Source organism: Cyanidioschyzon merolae, chromosome 4, assembly GCF_000091205.1.
Source record: "Cyanidioschyzon merolae strain 10D DNA, chromosome 4, complete genome".
Taxonomy (NCBI): domain Eukaryota; phylum Rhodophyta; class Bangiophyceae; order Cyanidiales; family Cyanidiaceae; genus Cyanidioschyzon; species Cyanidioschyzon merolae.
In genome coordinates this window covers 39,190-55,728 of record NC_010130.1, presented here as the reverse complement: position 1 = coordinate 55,728, position 16,539 = coordinate 39,190, and the positions used below count along the sequence as shown (strand labels likewise).

At 55.3% G+C, this 16,539-nt stretch overlaps 4 protein-coding genes and 1 non-coding gene across 5 annotated transcripts; 2 read left to right on the top strand and 3 right to left on the bottom strand.

Annotated features, from left to right (window-relative positions):
• Window positions 1–625: 625 nt before the first annotated feature.
• Window positions 626–1,444, top strand: CYME_CMD017C (hypothetical protein, conserved; the record flags this gene model as incomplete). The annotated part of the gene is made up of 1 exon (XM_005535341.1): window positions 626–1,444. The coding sequence occupies one exon, from the start codon at window positions 626–628 to the stop codon at window positions 1,442–1,444; it is 819 nt and encodes a 272-aa protein (XP_005535398.1).
• Window positions 1,445–2,433: 989 nt separating this feature from the next.
• CYME_CMD016C (hypothetical protein, conserved) lies at window positions 2,434–3,102 on the bottom strand (the record flags this gene model as incomplete). Its single annotated transcript, XM_005535340.1, has 1 exon — window positions 2,434–3,102. The coding sequence occupies one exon, from the start codon at window positions 3,100–3,102 to the stop codon at window positions 2,434–2,436; it is 669 nt and encodes a 222-aa protein (XP_005535397.1).
• Window positions 3,103–6,987: 3,885 nt separating this feature from the next.
• CYME_CMD015C (Raf-related MAP kinase kinase kinase, theta-type) lies at window positions 6,988–11,328 on the top strand (the record flags this gene model as incomplete). Its single annotated transcript, XM_005535339.1, has 1 exon — window positions 6,988–11,328. One exon carries the CDS (start codon window positions 6,988–6,990, stop codon window positions 11,326–11,328), a length of 4,341 nt encoding a protein of 1,446 aa, XP_005535396.1.
• Window positions 11,329–11,388: 60 nt separating this feature from the next.
• CYME_CMD014C (coatomer protein complex, subunit epsilon) lies at window positions 11,389–12,339 on the bottom strand (the record flags this gene model as incomplete). Its single annotated transcript, XM_005535338.1, has 1 exon — window positions 11,389–12,339. One exon carries the CDS (start codon window positions 12,337–12,339, stop codon window positions 11,389–11,391), a length of 951 nt encoding a protein of 316 aa, XP_005535395.1.
• A 1,932-nt stretch (window positions 12,340–14,271) lies between these two features.
• On the bottom strand, window positions 14,272–16,200 carry CYME_CMD013T. Its single transcript, XR_002461224.1, has one exon. It is a non-coding gene; the product is annotated as a hypothetical transcript (transcript).
• Window positions 16,201–16,539: the final 339 nt, after the last annotated feature.

The following is a 16,539-nucleotide window of genomic DNA, read 5'->3' as shown; positions in this document are numbered from 1 at the left end:
TCTCGACTGGGACTCTGGTTTGCAGCCTCAGAGGGTAAAGGCGCAGATCTCAGCCTTGCGTACCACGGTTGGTGCCGCGCTGGAGGTCACAGACCGCGCGGCAACAGGCCGTAGACGCTGCTTACCTGTCTACGGCTCGAGCGCCATTGTCCATGATTGCAGGATGCTGTGCCGAGCGCGTGATCGCGTTCACATGCGCGGCTCTGCGGTTTCTGAACGCGCTCTTTCGAGCTAGCAAGTGAACGCAGATATGGTGCGAAAAAGCTCGCATACACACGCTACGCACATCGCGTGCTGATCGGGCGCTGCATCCCCCGAGACGACCAGTATGCGTCGCGCTGTGAATCGTTGTCTATGATTATGCAGGTATGACCCAGTTGACTGCGAATTGTGTTCAACGGTGCAGGCCTCGCTGGATCGCACATCAGGCGCCGGATGTGCTGCTTGAGGGGGCGCGCGGGTGCGCAAGGCTGTCGGCACCACGAGTGTCATTATTTGTATAGCAATATACATTAAAGTCCCGTTCGCTGGAACGCACGCGAACGACGCGGACGCCTGCGTGTCGCTCTTCGAGCGACTGACGCGCCCTCTCCGACAATCTCGTTCCAGGGCACACGCTGTCGTGATGGGGTCCAAAAGCGCTTCAGTTGATATCGAGAGCGGCAACTACAACACGTACGAGTACAGTGTGAAGCGCAGTGCTTCACGGGCGCTCGGACACGCTGACCTCGAGGAATATGACGTCGGGGTGACCGTTGCAGCTTGCATGGAGCGCATCCGCTTGGACTTTCTGCGAAAGGTGTATACAGTGCTCGCAGCCCAGCTCGGGTTTACTGCGGTGCTCTCGGGCGCGTTCATGATCAGTGGGAGCCTCAATCAATGGGTAATTTCTGCATCTTCCTGGCTGATTTGGGTGTGCTTCTTGGGCACACTGGGGGCGCTGGTGGGTCTGTTCTGGGCTCGCTCGCGGCCAAAGTGGAGTCTCCCAGCGCTGAGCGTCTTCACGTTCTTCGAGGCTCTGTCAGTTGCGATGATCTGCGCTATATACGCCGCTTCAGGGTTTGGTTTCATCGTCTTTGAGGCTTGTTTCTTGACAGCGCTTGTTTTTGGCGGACTGACGATTTACTGTTGGCGCTCGCAGCGCGACTTCAGCTTCCTCGGAGGGTTCCTAGGCGCAGCACTGCTCGTCGTGTTGGGGGCAGCAGTCCTGAATGCGGTACTGGGATGGATGGGGCATTTTTCGACAACGTTCTCCTTCGTCCTGAGCGTGGTGTCCGCACTCGTTTTCTGTGGCTATATTCTCTTCGACACCAGTCTGATCATTCATCACCTTGGCCCGGACGATTGGTCGATTGCCTGCGTCTCTCTCTATCTTGATGTGTTGAACCTGTTTTTGAATCTGCTGCAGATTTTAACACGTATCCAAGCAAGCAGCGACAATTAGGGCGTGGGATCCTTGTTTATCGCTGCCGACTATTGACGATACGGGAGACGCACGGTCACCTGTGGGCGGCGCGTCTGGGGCTCGCCCATGGCTTGTACTCACATGATGGGACACCAGCTTGCAGTTGCATACTATGCATCGCAAGCGGACACCTTCACGAGCCGGGAGCTGGTGGATCGTGACGTCCAACGCAGAACAGAAGGCAGATACAATCCATGGCTCCACAAACGTCCGTATCGAATTTTTTCACTCGTTTCATAAGCGCCGTCTGGCACAGATGATACTCTGCTCCATGACTCGACGTTGCACCGAACTTTTCATCTGTAAATAAGCCCCATCCGGTATTGGGGGTACTGTGCACGGTGCCTGGACGCTGTGTCCGCATCTGCGTGCTGGACAATGCCCGCGTAATGGAGAGCGCTCCACGAGCGACTCTGTTCAGGCCAATTGCTTATAGGGATTTCAGACCTAGAATCCGCGCGAATGCAGTGTTCAAGCATTCGACGTGCTCGTGTGCTGGGCCGTGTGCGCTTGTCTTTCAAGACAGCACATCTTCATGTATCTAAAATTCTGAATTCTTACCACGATCTCAGGTACGACTTGCAACTGACCTCGAGTTTGGTATGTACCGTGACGCCGTTCTTGGCGGTTCGCACTGTCGCGATCTCAACGAGATTCCTACCGAAATAAACTGCCTTTCTGCATTGCTTTGTGGATCAGCGACTCGAGCACAAAGACGGGTCCATTGTGAAATCGTCTCGACGTGCTTTTCGTGCAGGAACACGCTTCGCTGTCTGTGCAGCTTCGTCATCTACCAGCCAGTCGACTGTGAACGTGGCGCTGAGTGACCGGGGCATGTGTACCAAATGCACGTCTCGTATGCATGCTTATCCAAGCATCCACAATTTTTCAGCAAGGCGTGCACACAGCCTCATTATCTCACGTATTCACACCATTGCAGGCAGCGGGGCGAATCGAACACCGCAGAATCAGCATGCTTCCGCTTCGTCCGAGTCACTCGAGTCCAGACCGGCAAACGGATCCCATTGGGTCTTGTTCTGCTCATGCTCCTGAGCGAGCTGCGCAAGCCATGAAGCTTCCGCAGCCACCAGGGACTCCGCATCTGCACACGAGGCGTACATGTCGAGGGCGGTCTGGTTCACCGACCAGAACGCATCACCCCAGCGAAACGGAGCTAGGACCCTAATTGCTGCTGTCTTCTGTCCGAGGATGTAAAGCGCTGCTGCAAGTGCCTCAGCACAGGTCAGGCGCGCACCACGCCCGTAGTTGACTGGGTTCGTAGCCTGTAACGACGGAAGGAGCCTCCTTTGACCGGGACCTCGGCAACGCACGCGGCGCAACAACGGTGCTTCAACCTGGTTCCAAGAGCAGTCGATGACAGCGAGTCCACCTTTGGCGACTAGTGGAAGATCGGCCGCCGAAAGCACTCTGGTTGCGTCCGGTGAGAGCAAGACACCATGACACGGAACATTCAGCCGCTGTGTGCGCAGGAGACCGCAACGAAGCAGTTTTCGTCCGGTACAGCGGTGGACATCGCACTGGCCAAAGTCGTACATGTACAGGCGGATCTGATCACAATCACCTGATGCTTTTTGCTCTTCGCCAGACAGCACTGCTTCAGGTTGCTCCGGCTCCATAACTGGCACCTATGCGTTTGACCTCCGGTAAGCACGCGCGCTAGCGACTACAAGCCGCAGGAAACCTGTCTGTGGACGTGTCGCTCACGAGGTCAGGACACGGTTTTTCTTTGGCTTAGGGTTGAAGACGCGATCAGGTATCACAGAGTCGGCAAGCGTCTTCAGCGTCTAGGGCAGGAACTATATCATGCGAAATTTCTTCTGGGAAACGATGTACGCAGCGGCGATCTAAACCCGTGTCAGAGGAAAAGCAGATACGGAGATGCTCAGTCTGTTCCTGCGTTTCGATTTTTTGCAAACTCTCGTTTTAGATTTAAAGCTTTGACATTCCAATTGCATCAATAAGGGTTCACGGACGCATATATAGGTTCGGGAATCTAGGGTGTCGTTTCGGAGAAGCAACTCCGACGCGTTGCCGCTCGAATTTGTTCCGTCACCGGAATCGAGATAATTTGCGACACCGTCGAACTGAACTCTGTGGTAAAACCTGTATCATCGCCCAGAGCATGCGCAGAGGACGCCAGACTTCTTCGATCCTGATGTATAGAATGTATCCATCACGCATGTTTCAAGTATCTCGTCTTTTTGTTACAATGCAAGTCGCGGGGACAGCATCACGCGCCGCTGCATTCATGAGGTGAAAAAACTCGACATGGTCCCTAGTCGACTTGCTCACAAGCTCATGCGGTAGGTTCACTGAACTTTTCACGTCCACGACTACTACTCGATTCCGGTCGAAAAACGAATTCTCTTCTCTTTTGTCTATCGATGATACGGGATTCACTAGCAGCATGAGACCATTCGCCGGATATGCTGTCAGAAGCATCCGTCTCTGCTGCTTGCATGGGAAAGGTTCTCCGATTCGGACTCCAGTCATCGCATTGACCACTCCCATTGCAGCATGTGGCAGCGTTTTGCACCGAGTGCGCGTAGATGGAGCGCATCTTTTGGACAAGATCTCGAGCCTGTATTCTCTTTCCGGTACTTGTATTATCATGAATAATACCGAGTTCCGAAACGCCTCTATTGAAAGAAAGAGCGTGTATATGCGTATGCAACGGGAAGAATACTCGCCGAGGGTATCACACAGAACACGTCCGTGATCATGGAGTAAGGCATTGGACCCGGAGCCGGGGAGACTATCGAGAGAAGCCTTTTGTATCCGCCTCTGAGATGTTCTGGGTCCTGAAGCAAGCCGTCACTCGCCACAGTGCACCGCCTGGCAGTGGAGTTGGCGTGAACGTTTGGGAACAATCGACCTGAGTCAGGTGGCATCGTTGCGAAAGGCGCATTGAGGCTTTTTACAAAGTAGACGAAAGTGAGAAGCGAAGCATAGATCACAACCTCTGCCTGGTAACGAAATGCGTCTGCAATTGCGGGGAACTGCGTAATCGTCACGCTAGCGCTGACATCGTAGCTGGCGGGACACGAAGCACCAGCGTATCCAGTCCCGGAAATGACCCAGCTGGGAAGGAAGCAGTCCAGAGAAATCTCACAGACGCTCATGTTCATGACAACTAGATGAGGCAGCGCACTTTCACGTGTTCGCCCGCGTTCTGGACTATGTTCCAGTGAAGCGAACAACGGTTCACATCTATGGACGGTAAATGAGTATGCAATCACAGATGCCTCCCCGTCTGTTTCGACAGGCCCCCTGCTATCGGTTTCAGTTTCTCCCTGCACACCTCGGATCTGAGAGGGTGTCCCAAAAAGTTGATTCACGTAATTTCCGCAGGTCTCGTCTTCAGCACTGCAGATCTCCTGAAATTGATGGCGGCGTTAACGTCTCGGTTCACGAATTTCATGCGTTTATCGCCTCTGGTTGAACGCAGCATAGTGGGGACTGCTAGGATGCGTGCCCTCATTGCCAAATCCGGCTCTGTCAGCTCTCTGAGCTTTTCTGTTGCCGCAATGATCCGCTGCCTTCTCTCCATCTTGACGCTCTGAAGTGTAGACCCCAGCTCATTGCTTAAATTTTTTATATCTGCAAATGAACGCACTTTTTTATGGCCTTAGGTGAGGCGCTTCCCAGATGGAGAAGTGCTTGCGCAAGAAAGACCAAACGTGTCCCGGTATACGAATGGGCTTAAAGATTCAGCGACTCGCCTAGAGAAGCGATCATTACTTCTCAGGATAGAAAATGCTCCTTCAATGATGTTGGACCACGAAGAGAACGCTGGAATGAAAAGCATCTCTATCCTGATAGAATCTTCAAAAGCAGGAACGCGAGAAGAATGGTGGAATACCACGTTGCGTAAAAGAAGAAAGTCACCAGACGTCTTGAAAAAAAGTCTTCAATGATTCGGCAAAGTGGTTGCTTTCGTATGATCCTTCTCTGCGAGCGAAACTGAGGCCGCAGAATGACTCCAATGCAGCTAGAACTGGTGTTGATATCCTCGTTCTCTTTGAGTTCGATCATACACACCACGGACGTCTTCTATGCGCATACCCATATACGCTCCGACGGTTTCTTCCGGAAAAAGGGCCCATCGGCATAGAAAACAAGTCGACGCTCCTGTGCTTCATATCGATCTCGACGTTCCCGGAAAGCTGTGGGGATTTCGATTACAGTGGAAGATGGCTGTGCGTGAACTAGAATATTTTTTTGCGACTGTATCCCAGTGTCCTCAGGACCAAGTGAACTAGCTATTGGAAAAAAGAGACACACCTAGTTGCTACTATCGTAACGTTTGCTTTGCGCTAGGTGATCCACGGTTCGTTTTCTGCCATGCATCGCAAGCAGTCTTCGAGAATATCGGTTACTGGTGCGTCGCGCCTACGATTGTTTCTCTCAGTGTACCTCAACCATCTGAGTACTTTGATATGACTGACCTAAAAGAGGAATGCAGTGCTCCTTGCATTCTTCAGTTAAGAATACATATCCAACAGGTTATTCATCTTCGATCTATACACTACATTGCATCGTGTTGTCGATCGCCTTCTATACACTACAAAACAGCATTCGATACCACATGATTGAGGTGGAAAACAAACGAGTAGAGGGACTAAAAGTGGAATGTGTCCTCCCTGCTTTCGAGACGGTCAATATATATACACAAATGGAAAAAACATCGGGCGGTGCGCGGTGTACGCGCCTTCGGATCCACGCATCGATGCAGTGCGCCTGAGCGATGCCGCTGAGGTGCTGCACGCAGCGGAGCGCCTGGTGACGTGTCCCGGAATGCGCACATGCGTGCACATGGCGCATCCGTGTCCATGTTCTGCGCGCGCGTCGCAACGGCGGCCGGAGCACGTCGATTCCAGCTGCATACCTTGAGGTTGTCGAGGGTCTTTCAGGTGCCCGTGCTTTCAGAGACTACAGAGACTTGTACGCGCGCTAAGCTGGTCGTTAAGCTCTGAAAGTTACTGTGGTGGTGCTGGCGACGTTTGCAAGTGCGCTGACTACTTCTCTGGGGTTAGAGGCTGAGGCTCGCTTGCTTCTACACGCTTTGGGGAGAGTGTTCTTTGTTGAGAGTGGCAGCTGAAGGTATAGCGGGGTCTGGTGCAGCTGTTGCTCGCGCTGCAGCTCGAAGTGAACGTTATTCACAAGTACACGGAGGTACAGGGAACCTTCGTGGAGTCGTCCAAAGGGCGAGTTTTTGTTGTACTGTCCCTTACCTTGGACTGGCGGTTGCCCAGCAGCGCACCAGACGGCCACGCAAACCTTTTTAAGGGCAGAAAGTGCTGGGGCAGGTGCTGCGCTTCCAGTTCGGGTTGCGGAAGCCGCATCTTGCGTCAGTTTATATACCTGAGTGTTTACCGGCGCGTTGTTTACGGAGCGGGAAACGGTGGGCCTTGCTCAAGCGAACCGCTGCCATTATTCTGTGATAAGACCAAGGCCTACCGCAGCTGTATGCTCGGGACGCAACAGTAACCAGAACTGGAATGGCGCCCTCTTCGGGACATACTACGACGCCTCTCGACGACAGAGGCGTCCAACAACGAAAGCGCCTGCTTCGTACGCCAAATCCAACAGATAAGCGTCCATTCCCCATCCGAATATTGACGTGGCTCGCAAAATCCTATCTGAGTGGTCTGGGAAATATGGGCGCGACACTGGGGCCGTCAGAGCTCGGCGCCAGTACGGCTCTCTGGGCCCAGGGAAGTACGACGCCCGAGCGCATCAAAACTTCGGCATCCGCTACGAGCATCGCAGCGCGTGACCGGCCCCAGAGTGCAAGTGCATCAAAAACTGGTAAAGCTGCACGACCACGGCATCGCAAAGGGGCACCTTCGACATCAGGCTCGATTCGTGCGCAAAACTCGGCGAGTGCTGCTCAGCAGGTGCGCGCGAAGGAGTTCCAATCTACGGATGGAACTTGCGGGTCGTTGGCAGAAAGCCCGATCTTGGCGGAATCCAGGAATGTATCGAGTCGGTTGCCCACTGCGAGCGGATCCGACCGATCGACAGGTTCAGGGGTCAGCGCGCAGCCTGAGGCTCCTGATGCAGCACCCACAGGCGCAACTGCATCTACTATGCAAATCCAGAATGGGGCAGAGACGGCTCCAGAGTCGTCAACTCAGCGTGGTGTTGCCGATGTTGTACGGTCGACAAGCGAGGATAACGTTGCGACTGACGACACTCAGTGGTCAGCACATGACCAGGTGCAAGAACAGGGCTCTCTATCCGTGTCCTCAGGGGACCACGGTAGTGCTGTGGATACCAACGCACGAGTGGCAACGCCCTACCCCGATGCTGCCGCTGATAGCAATGGCGACAGCGTTCCCGCGGACAACACCGGCGATAGCGATGGGGCGCGCCCCCAGACTCTCCAGGAGGAGGCGCGTGCGCAGGTATCGTTGCCGCCCGTGCCGCTGCCTCGGCAGTCGTTCAACTGCGTTCAATATTTCACGATCCTTCGAGGTTCTGGCCGATCCATTGTAGAAATAAGCGAGGGATCGCCGGTGTCCATGCAACCTGGTGACGCCGTCGACCTGCTCGCCATCTGTGCGAAATCCAGGACACAGGCGCCCGCAGAAGCCAGAGCCGCTGCGCGCCCGTCTTCGATTTACGCCCGACACGGGGTGCTTTCGAGCACCAACGACGCGTTGAGTGATGAGCGAAACGGGAATCACGCGGATGCGTCCCAGAACTCAACATTGCTTGAGGCGGCATCCGAGGGCGCCCGCTCCGCCCAGACAGCGGAGCGTCTAGAAAGCGCACGAAACCCCGACGCCGGCAACTTCGCGTCCGAAAGACCGTGCGAGCTCCCTAGCGTGCTCGACGAGCTGCGCTCAGTCGGCCTCGAACTCTCAGATCTAGCTGCCGAGGCAAAACCGCAGCGCGCCTATCGACGACACTACGCTGCCTGGTTGACGAACGTTTTGCATCGCCCGCGTCCGCGAGGCATCGAATTCCGCCGAATTCTGGTGATCGACGGCGACCGGGCCCAATCGTACAAGCGAGTCATCCAACATGCTTTTGGATTTTTAACACTGCTCTGCTCTGGCAGAACGGGTATCCGCAGTGTCATGTTTCCGCTGTGTCTCGAGTATGCGGCCGATGCAGTCGACGTCTTGACATACCTGCTGGATGCGGCCCTGCGATGGTGTAGCGCCGGGTTGAGCTTGCCCCTCATTCGCATCTTGGTGCCGCGAGGCTTCTGCACGCCGAGCGTTCAGCGGCTGCTCTCGTCGTTCCGTGAGTGCATGGATGAAGAGGGGCGCTATGACCCGAAGCGTTCCAAGTCCGAGCATGTCGCTTCGGTGCAGACCGGAGATGGCGTCGGAGATGCACCTCCGCTTTCGGGCGCTCCTGGCGAGACGCGCAGCGAACTCGCACCCGAGTTGGTATCTCCGGTCGCGGACACCATTGCTACCTCGCAAGCGATGGCATCGTCGAAGCGTCGCCTAGAACGGGATTTTTTCGTATTGTACCACCGGGACGATACCAAAGTTGCATGGGAAATTATTCACGTACTGCGCGTGCGTTTTGGCTTTAAGGTGTTTGATGTGCACAGTCGTGCACTGGACGTTGCTGCGACAGAACTGGTCGAACGCCAAGAGTGGGACATTGCGGCCCCGTCGAACGACGGGGGATTGCGCACTGCGCACTGGGGTTTCCCGAATCTTTCGGGTGCATCTGCGACGCCTGCAACTGCTGAGCCACAGACCGTCGATACGACGACATTGACGTCCAAAGGAGACGCACAGGGCGTCACAAGAGGGAGCCTCAGGGAGCGTGCGCTCCAGCGTCATGCAGCCGACGCGGTCACTGAGCCCTTGGAAAGCGGGCCTGAACATAGTGTCGCCGACGACGAACCTGGCGTCAGCGCTGAAACGCCAGCGATGGATGGTGCGGAACAAGCGCCCGCCACTGCGGATCTGACTGGTGCGTCTTTGGCGGCGGCGGCGGCGGCACGGAATGATCATCGTGGAGCTGCACCCACGACACACTGGACAGCATCAAATCCTGGCCAGGGTCAGCACAGGTCGTCCAGCGACAGAAGCGAACCCGTCGCTAGCGCTGAGCGAATTGGATTCGTGGAAGGCACAACGGTTGCGCTCGGAGCAGCAGAACATTCGCATTACGCGCAACAATCGGAGCAAGGTCGAGCTGACGGGCCGGTTTCTCCCGACCAAGAGGCCGATATTCGCTCCGCTTTCTTTATGGATGAATGGTACAGTTCGATGCTGCATTCGAAGAGGTTTGTCGCTCTGGTTTCCGACGGTTTCTTTCGTTCACCTCAATGTGCGACGCTGTTCTCCTTGGCCCTGTGCCGAGCGCTAGAGCGTGGACCTGAAACCGTCTTTATGATCTACTGGCGGAGTACAGACCTGCCGGCCCTCGTTCACTGCATCCCGAAAAGCAGCATTCTGGACTGCCGCGAGAGCAACCACGAGGCGCTGACGCGTTCGATCGGAGAACTCGCCCAAATTCATCGTCGTCTTGAACGCGTGGATCACCTGCGTCAGCAGCAGAGCAGGAGTGCGCTCGCTCAGCAGATGTGGCAGCAGCAGCAGTCAGCGTTGGCATCGGATGCTCGAGGACGCGCCCTCGAGGAGCGACGCACCATGCAGGGCCCTGCTGATGCCGCATCCGCGCTGTCTTCTGGATGGCTCGCAGACAAATCGACCAGGCCGGATCGCGACCTGCACACAGAGGCACAGCGAGCATTACAGGCGGCTCGAACGCGCGACTTGAACGCCGCTGGCGAAGCGTCTCAGCAGCAACAACAACAACAGCAGCAACAGGCGGAAGACGGGCCCATCGACGGATCTACTGCCTCGGAGATGGAATATTACGGGAATGCCCCACTGCTTTTTGACCGAGAATGGCGTGAAAAATGGGATATTCCGTACGAAGAGCTTCGCTTTGGAAGCAAACTCGGAGCCGGTGCCTTTGGTGAAGTGTTCATGGCCGAATGGCGCGGTGTCATCGTCGCCGTCAAACAACTGACCCGCGACGACGACGGTTACAGTCTGGAAACCGTGGAGGATTTCCAGAAAGAGATGGTTCTCCTCAGCCGATTGAAACATCCGAACATCGTGCCTTTTATCGGTGCGGTAACCAAGTCACCGCATCTCTGCATTGTGCTGGGTTTTGTGAGCGGCGGCTCACTCTATCGTCTCATTCATGCGCGCAAGGCCGCTGCGGACGGCCCTGCCTTCAGCCTCGCCGAAATTGCCCAACTGGCTCTCGGGATCGCCCAAGGCGTTCAGTACTTGCATGCGCAGCAGCCACCGGTGATCCATCGGGACCTCAAGTCCCCGAATGTGCTCATCGACGCCGAAACAGGCACGCCCATTGTCACCGACTTTGGTCTGAGCCGCTCTCGTGTGCACACCATGTTGGCAACGGGTGCTGCGGGTACGCCCGAGTGGATGGCGCCCGAGGTCATGCGTCAAGAAACCGTCGATGAGAAGAGCGACGTCTGGTCCTACGGCGTTATTGTGTGGGAGCTGATCACCAGTGACAAGCCCTGGTCCGATGAACACCCCATTCAGGTCATTTATCGAGTAGCGCAGCGCGGTGAACGTCTCAGAGCGCCACCGGACACCGACGAAGGCCTGAAATCGCTTCTAGATGGCTGTTTCCGTCAGCGACGACAGCAACGACCCACTTTCGATGAGATAGTGGCGTTCTGGCAAGCGTTTCAACGAGTCTTGAGGGAGCGAGAGCGAACAAGAAATGCCGCGCTACCCACACCGCACTTGTCGACCATCGTGGAGCGATACCGTACCCAGAAGCGAGCGGCGCGACGGGGTCCACCATCGCGGGCGTGAGGCTTGCGTCTCACCGCTAAACACACAAACACTCACAAAGAAATCGTGCAAAGTGGATGCTCAGGTTGCCAAGCCCCGGAGCTTGCGTTCAAAGTCATCCTGAGCACGAATCCACGGATGCCACGGGGCATACTTGCGCAGATATTCGATAGGGCGCTGGGTCGCTGTTGCGGCTTCCGGAAACGCCATCATCATCATCGATGTCTTCGCGGCACTGGCAGCAGTATTCGCCATGGTATCCGGGTCTTGTGCATCCAGGTTCATCGCCTGCTGCAGTGTGCTCTCGGATGCCTCGGTACGACCCAGACGTACCAGGCACAAGTAGGTGAGGTTCAGTAGCTTCGTCGAGGGCCCGTAGCGCTCTGCGAGATCCCTGCACGAACGCAACGCAGCTTCGATTGCGACGTCTTCAGCGTCGTTGCTAGCTACCGCAAGCGTTGCCCTGCTCAGCTGTACCAGTGTTCCGACGGCACGCTGATCGCCGTCGGCGAGCTGTCGCTCGAACCAGTGCTCAAGCGCCTGTTGCTCGAGCTGTGCCCGGTCCAGCCGGTTGAGGTGCAACCATAAACAGATACGACACGCTCTTGATTCCGCATCGTTTTCGCAACGAGACAGTGGCAGCGTCTCGAGAGCGTCCAGGTACAGGCCTGCTCGTTGGAGCGCCAGCGCTGCTAGCAGCCGTCCCGCTTCATCGACCGCGTCGAGCGCTGACCCGTCTCCGAACACGACCGAACGCAAGCGTTCCCCGTCGTCTATGGGAGGCACGTTTTTTTGGAGTGTCTCGATGAGCTCGTGGATAACCGAGGAGGTCCACGTGTCGTTCACTAGGTTCCGGAGAGCGCGAATCCCTTCCAGGTCGCGCAACGCAAGTCGTAAACGGATCACTGCCAGGAGAACCGACCGAGGCCACTGGTTCGGTTCTAGTAGGGTCGTGCACACGTCATTGGCAGCCTGGTATTTGCCCAAGTAATAATAGTTCCAAAAGTCATACCAGTCCACTGCTGCTTCCATGAATCGTCTCTAGGTACGTGTGGAACGGGAAGACGTCGGATATCGATGAGCGATAGCGAGCAGCGCACGTGATGTTCGCGCAAACGTAGACATACTGGTAGGTAGATAGCCTTTCAGGAATGAAGTTGCCTGAATAGTTTGGAAGACTTTGAGGTAGGCACCGGATACACGAGATACAGTGATAAAGGTCAACGGGAGACGTGCCTAGCTGCAGCTGGGTGAGCGCGCATCCAGCACAGGCACAACCAGGAGCAACGCGCTTTGCTCTCAGGGTATCGCTCGTGCACCAAGAGCGTACCTCCCGGGGCGAGGTCTCTTGTTTGCCTCGTGAGGTATAACGAGCAACGGCTTTGCCGTTTCCGGAGAGTCCCATCTCATAGATGTTGCATGAGCAGGTATCGCAAGTGCTCCTGTAAGCACGTGGTTCTCAGCCTCCGCATACGCTGAACGGAAGCGTTGCTTCGGTTTGCGGGTACGGTCGCTATGCAGATGACGATGAAAAGGCACCTAAGAGCCAGCAGATACGTATGTACACAGAAAAGATAGTTTTTTATGCCGTGGTCCTCTCTGTCCGACTGCTACCAGAGAATGAAAACGGTTGTAGAGTACAGTGATTACATCTATGCCCCCACACCGAGCATATGGGAAGGAGAAAAACCAACGTGCAAACCGGAAGCAGATGCACCCAAAACGTGACGCAAAGAGAGAGCAACGAGAACCTGTGAGCGCGGCAATACCAGCGAGCAGCCGTTTTCCATGCCTGGCTACATCAGCATCGTGACGGGGAGAAGCTACCAAACAGTGAGATGCAGGGCATCCTGGAGCGTTGCATTGCATCCAACACAATAAAGGCTCGTCTGATTTCGCGGGCCTTGGCGCAGCATGTCCCTGGACCGTTCGTAGTCGTTCCAGACGCAGGGTTGGTAGCTGTCTACATTGTTTTGGAATGCATCGACCGAATGCTGCGTGCAACAACACGAGCAATGCGCAAGCCAGGAGAAACAATACGGGATAAGTTTCCCATGGACTGGAGTCGTTGGGATTCGGGCACAATGGACAACGGGTCGCATACCGACAAGCGGAATGGCGGCTTGATGTCTGATCTTGACTCGCTCTGAGCATCGTACCGGGAACAGGGCCATGCCTTGTACGCTTTATTCAGGCGGACTGTATGTGTCCCAACGTCTCCATAGGAAAAATTAGGGTGCACTGGGTTCGCCAACAATTACCGTTCTACGAAGGCGACAAGTGCGCATTCCATGATTTGTTCGCTCAGCTGGATAAAAACGTCACCGAAAAGTCTCATCGGTCGGTGACGTCCCGTGACGCTGTCGTACGCAAAAGGCGGCACGGCTGTGCCTTCGAAGAGAGCGCCCAACGAGTGCAGGAATCAACGGTGCACGGATCCCTTCAATACATATTCAGGACAACATATGCGCTTCAAGATCCCGGGTTCATGCTGATAGCGGAAGAGATATCGGGTTTGGACCAGAGCCTCATGCCCCATATGGTGTACGAAAAAGCGGGTCGAGCGTCCGATGGCGAGGAACTCGAGCATGAGGGGCGTCCTCTCACGTGAATCCATCAGTAACAATGTGCGCAGAGACAAAGCGTTTTACATCAAGTCTGCAATGCAAAGCGCATCATTCGGGAATGTTGCATGCTTCCGCAGCATACAGTCGCCTAACGTCGAGCGACATTTCCACGGACTATGCTGAAGCGCCGTATATAAAATCACCGGAAACGATTATTTTGTTCCATCATTCCAAGTCACCGAGGATACCGATATGATGTCCAGGAAAAGGCTTCAAATCGGGTACCGGGCAGCGTTTTCGCACCCGAGCGCATCCTTTTCGATGCATCGATTCGGGGACATGGCACCGGTGTCAGAAGAAAAAGGGACAAGTCCACTTACTCAAGAGGGGTGTGAACGCTAAATTTTTGGGTTCTTCCCATATTTACATCAACACTAGGCGTTGTAGGCTTTCTTCTCTTGCTTGTATCCGGCTTTAAATACGCGGATCTCGCTTGCCTTTCCAGCTCCTTTGTCAGAGGTCAAAGGACATTGACGGCAACATGAAGTCCCGATTTCACAGCCACCGGCTGCTGCGCTCGACGCCTCTCCTGCCCGTGCAGTGGTTGCGGTCTACGAGTGGCTTGCCTTCCTCAGCTTCGCGTTTGCGCCCAGCACTGGCGCGCCGGTCGCAGCGGTGACACTCGACTCGAGCCATGTGTTCCCATCTGGCGACAACACCTTGCGGTCCGATTTCGGTCCAGTGGCACGTGAACGTTTGCACCAACGCTCGGAACACGCCCCTGTTGTGTACAGAACGCTTCGCTAGATGCACTCGCTCGTATCAGCGCTCGGTGCCGTACCCCATAATCATGGACTTTTTATTCTGTGCGATCCGCTCGTCAAGAACGCTGTCTGCAGCGCGTGAAAGCTTATGCTGATCCATCCGACAGCGGGTTCATGGAACGCGATGTTGTTCATGATGAAACACGTACCAGAAGGAATATCCAGGCTGGAGATCATGGCCAGGAATCGTGATCCGTCCACGCTGCCTTCGCGCACAACGATAGCCAGTGCTCGACTAGAAGCGATCGCTGCGGTGACTAAAGTCCAAAACCAAGACCGTTTTCTTTCGGAGCAGAAGAGACGGGAACCCCTGGTAGCATATTGCGGGCGATGGATCATGCTACTGTGGAATGCAGCTTCGTCGATAGCCACAACGAAAGGAGGATTGGTCTTTCAAACTCAATCACTTACTTGACGATATTAGTCCAGTGAACAGTCGGGATGAGCTCGTGAAGCATTCACCAATGGACGACGTCGAGTTTGATGCCTTGTCCACCAAAACGGCGCGAGTCACTGCATTCACGAGTTGGCTTGAAATAGAAAGATCAAGAACTTGAAGAATGCGTGATGTGTAGATGCTACGGGTAAGCAACGGAAGACAGCGGAGTCTCGTGCCTACAAATACGAGGGATATTATTGGTCTTTTGTGAAGTTTTGTTTGGGCGCGTTCCGAATCATCTGGTTCTGATGATCTAAACTACTCCGGTGGCAACGTGTCAACCAAGCCATTCCGACTAACGACAAAGTATCCCGTGTACATGAATGAACCGTTCGGCGCTTATCGCGATCGCTGTGCTTCGAGTCTCGGTTCCGTCCATGTAAACTATTTCCGATAAAACATCAAGCGGCTGGAACGGATTGACAAGTTCCAATTATCAGTCTATTCTGATACTGGCAATCGCGGATCACCAGTGCGCCACGAACTCTACTGAACGCACCAAAACCCAACGCGCACACGCGAAGCGTCATACGCTCGCGGTACATAACGTCCTCGACCACGTCGGCTTGGCGGCGTCGTACCCAGCTAACCTCGTCTGTGGCGTGCTCGCTCGACCGCTCGTTCGCCGCTTGTGAAGAGCTGGCGGGCGCTTTGTCGCTCGCAGGGTTCTCAGCACTCCTCGGCACAGTTGCTTTCATCGCGGACCACATAGCTGCCGATGACGGCAAAACCTATCGAAGACAGCCGAAGGAACTCATACGCACTCGAGTTCCATCACGTCATCAGCTGCTGGTGATCGTCTCTATTCGTGCCTGCTGCGAGGCGCCGCTGCGGTGCGCGAACCTGCCCAGCTTCACGCGAGCACCTATAGTGCACCTTGTCACCGAGATCGGCGGCACGAAGCGTTCTCCTCGGCGCTACTCCAGTACATAAGAATAGCAAAAAAAGACAGGCTGTGCACGAGCACGAGTATCACGGCCCTAGTGGCAGCGTTATCGCATGCGTACCCGTGCTTCAACAGGCAGGCAGCCAGGCAAGCAGGCAGACATACTGCATCGACCCTAGAGCGCCAGTCCACAGCGCTGATTCCAGATCGCACACGCGACGACGGTGGCGGCAGTCGAGGGAGCGCCCATCACGCGCATGCTACCTTCTATGCAAAAGGTCCAGCGAATCGGATACGCACACGGGCCCAGTGCGCTTTCTGCGCCTATCCACTGTGGTGAGCGTCAAGCACAAACCCGCATTGCCAACCGACAACAACGCATTCCATGCATGATCACGAAGGAGAGAGGCGGCTCCCAGGATTCATTCTAACAGCGAAGTTTCTCCAGCGTGTCGTGCAGCGAAGGCAAGTTTGCGCCTGCAGACTGTCCGAGCACAAACTGACGACGAGACCCGA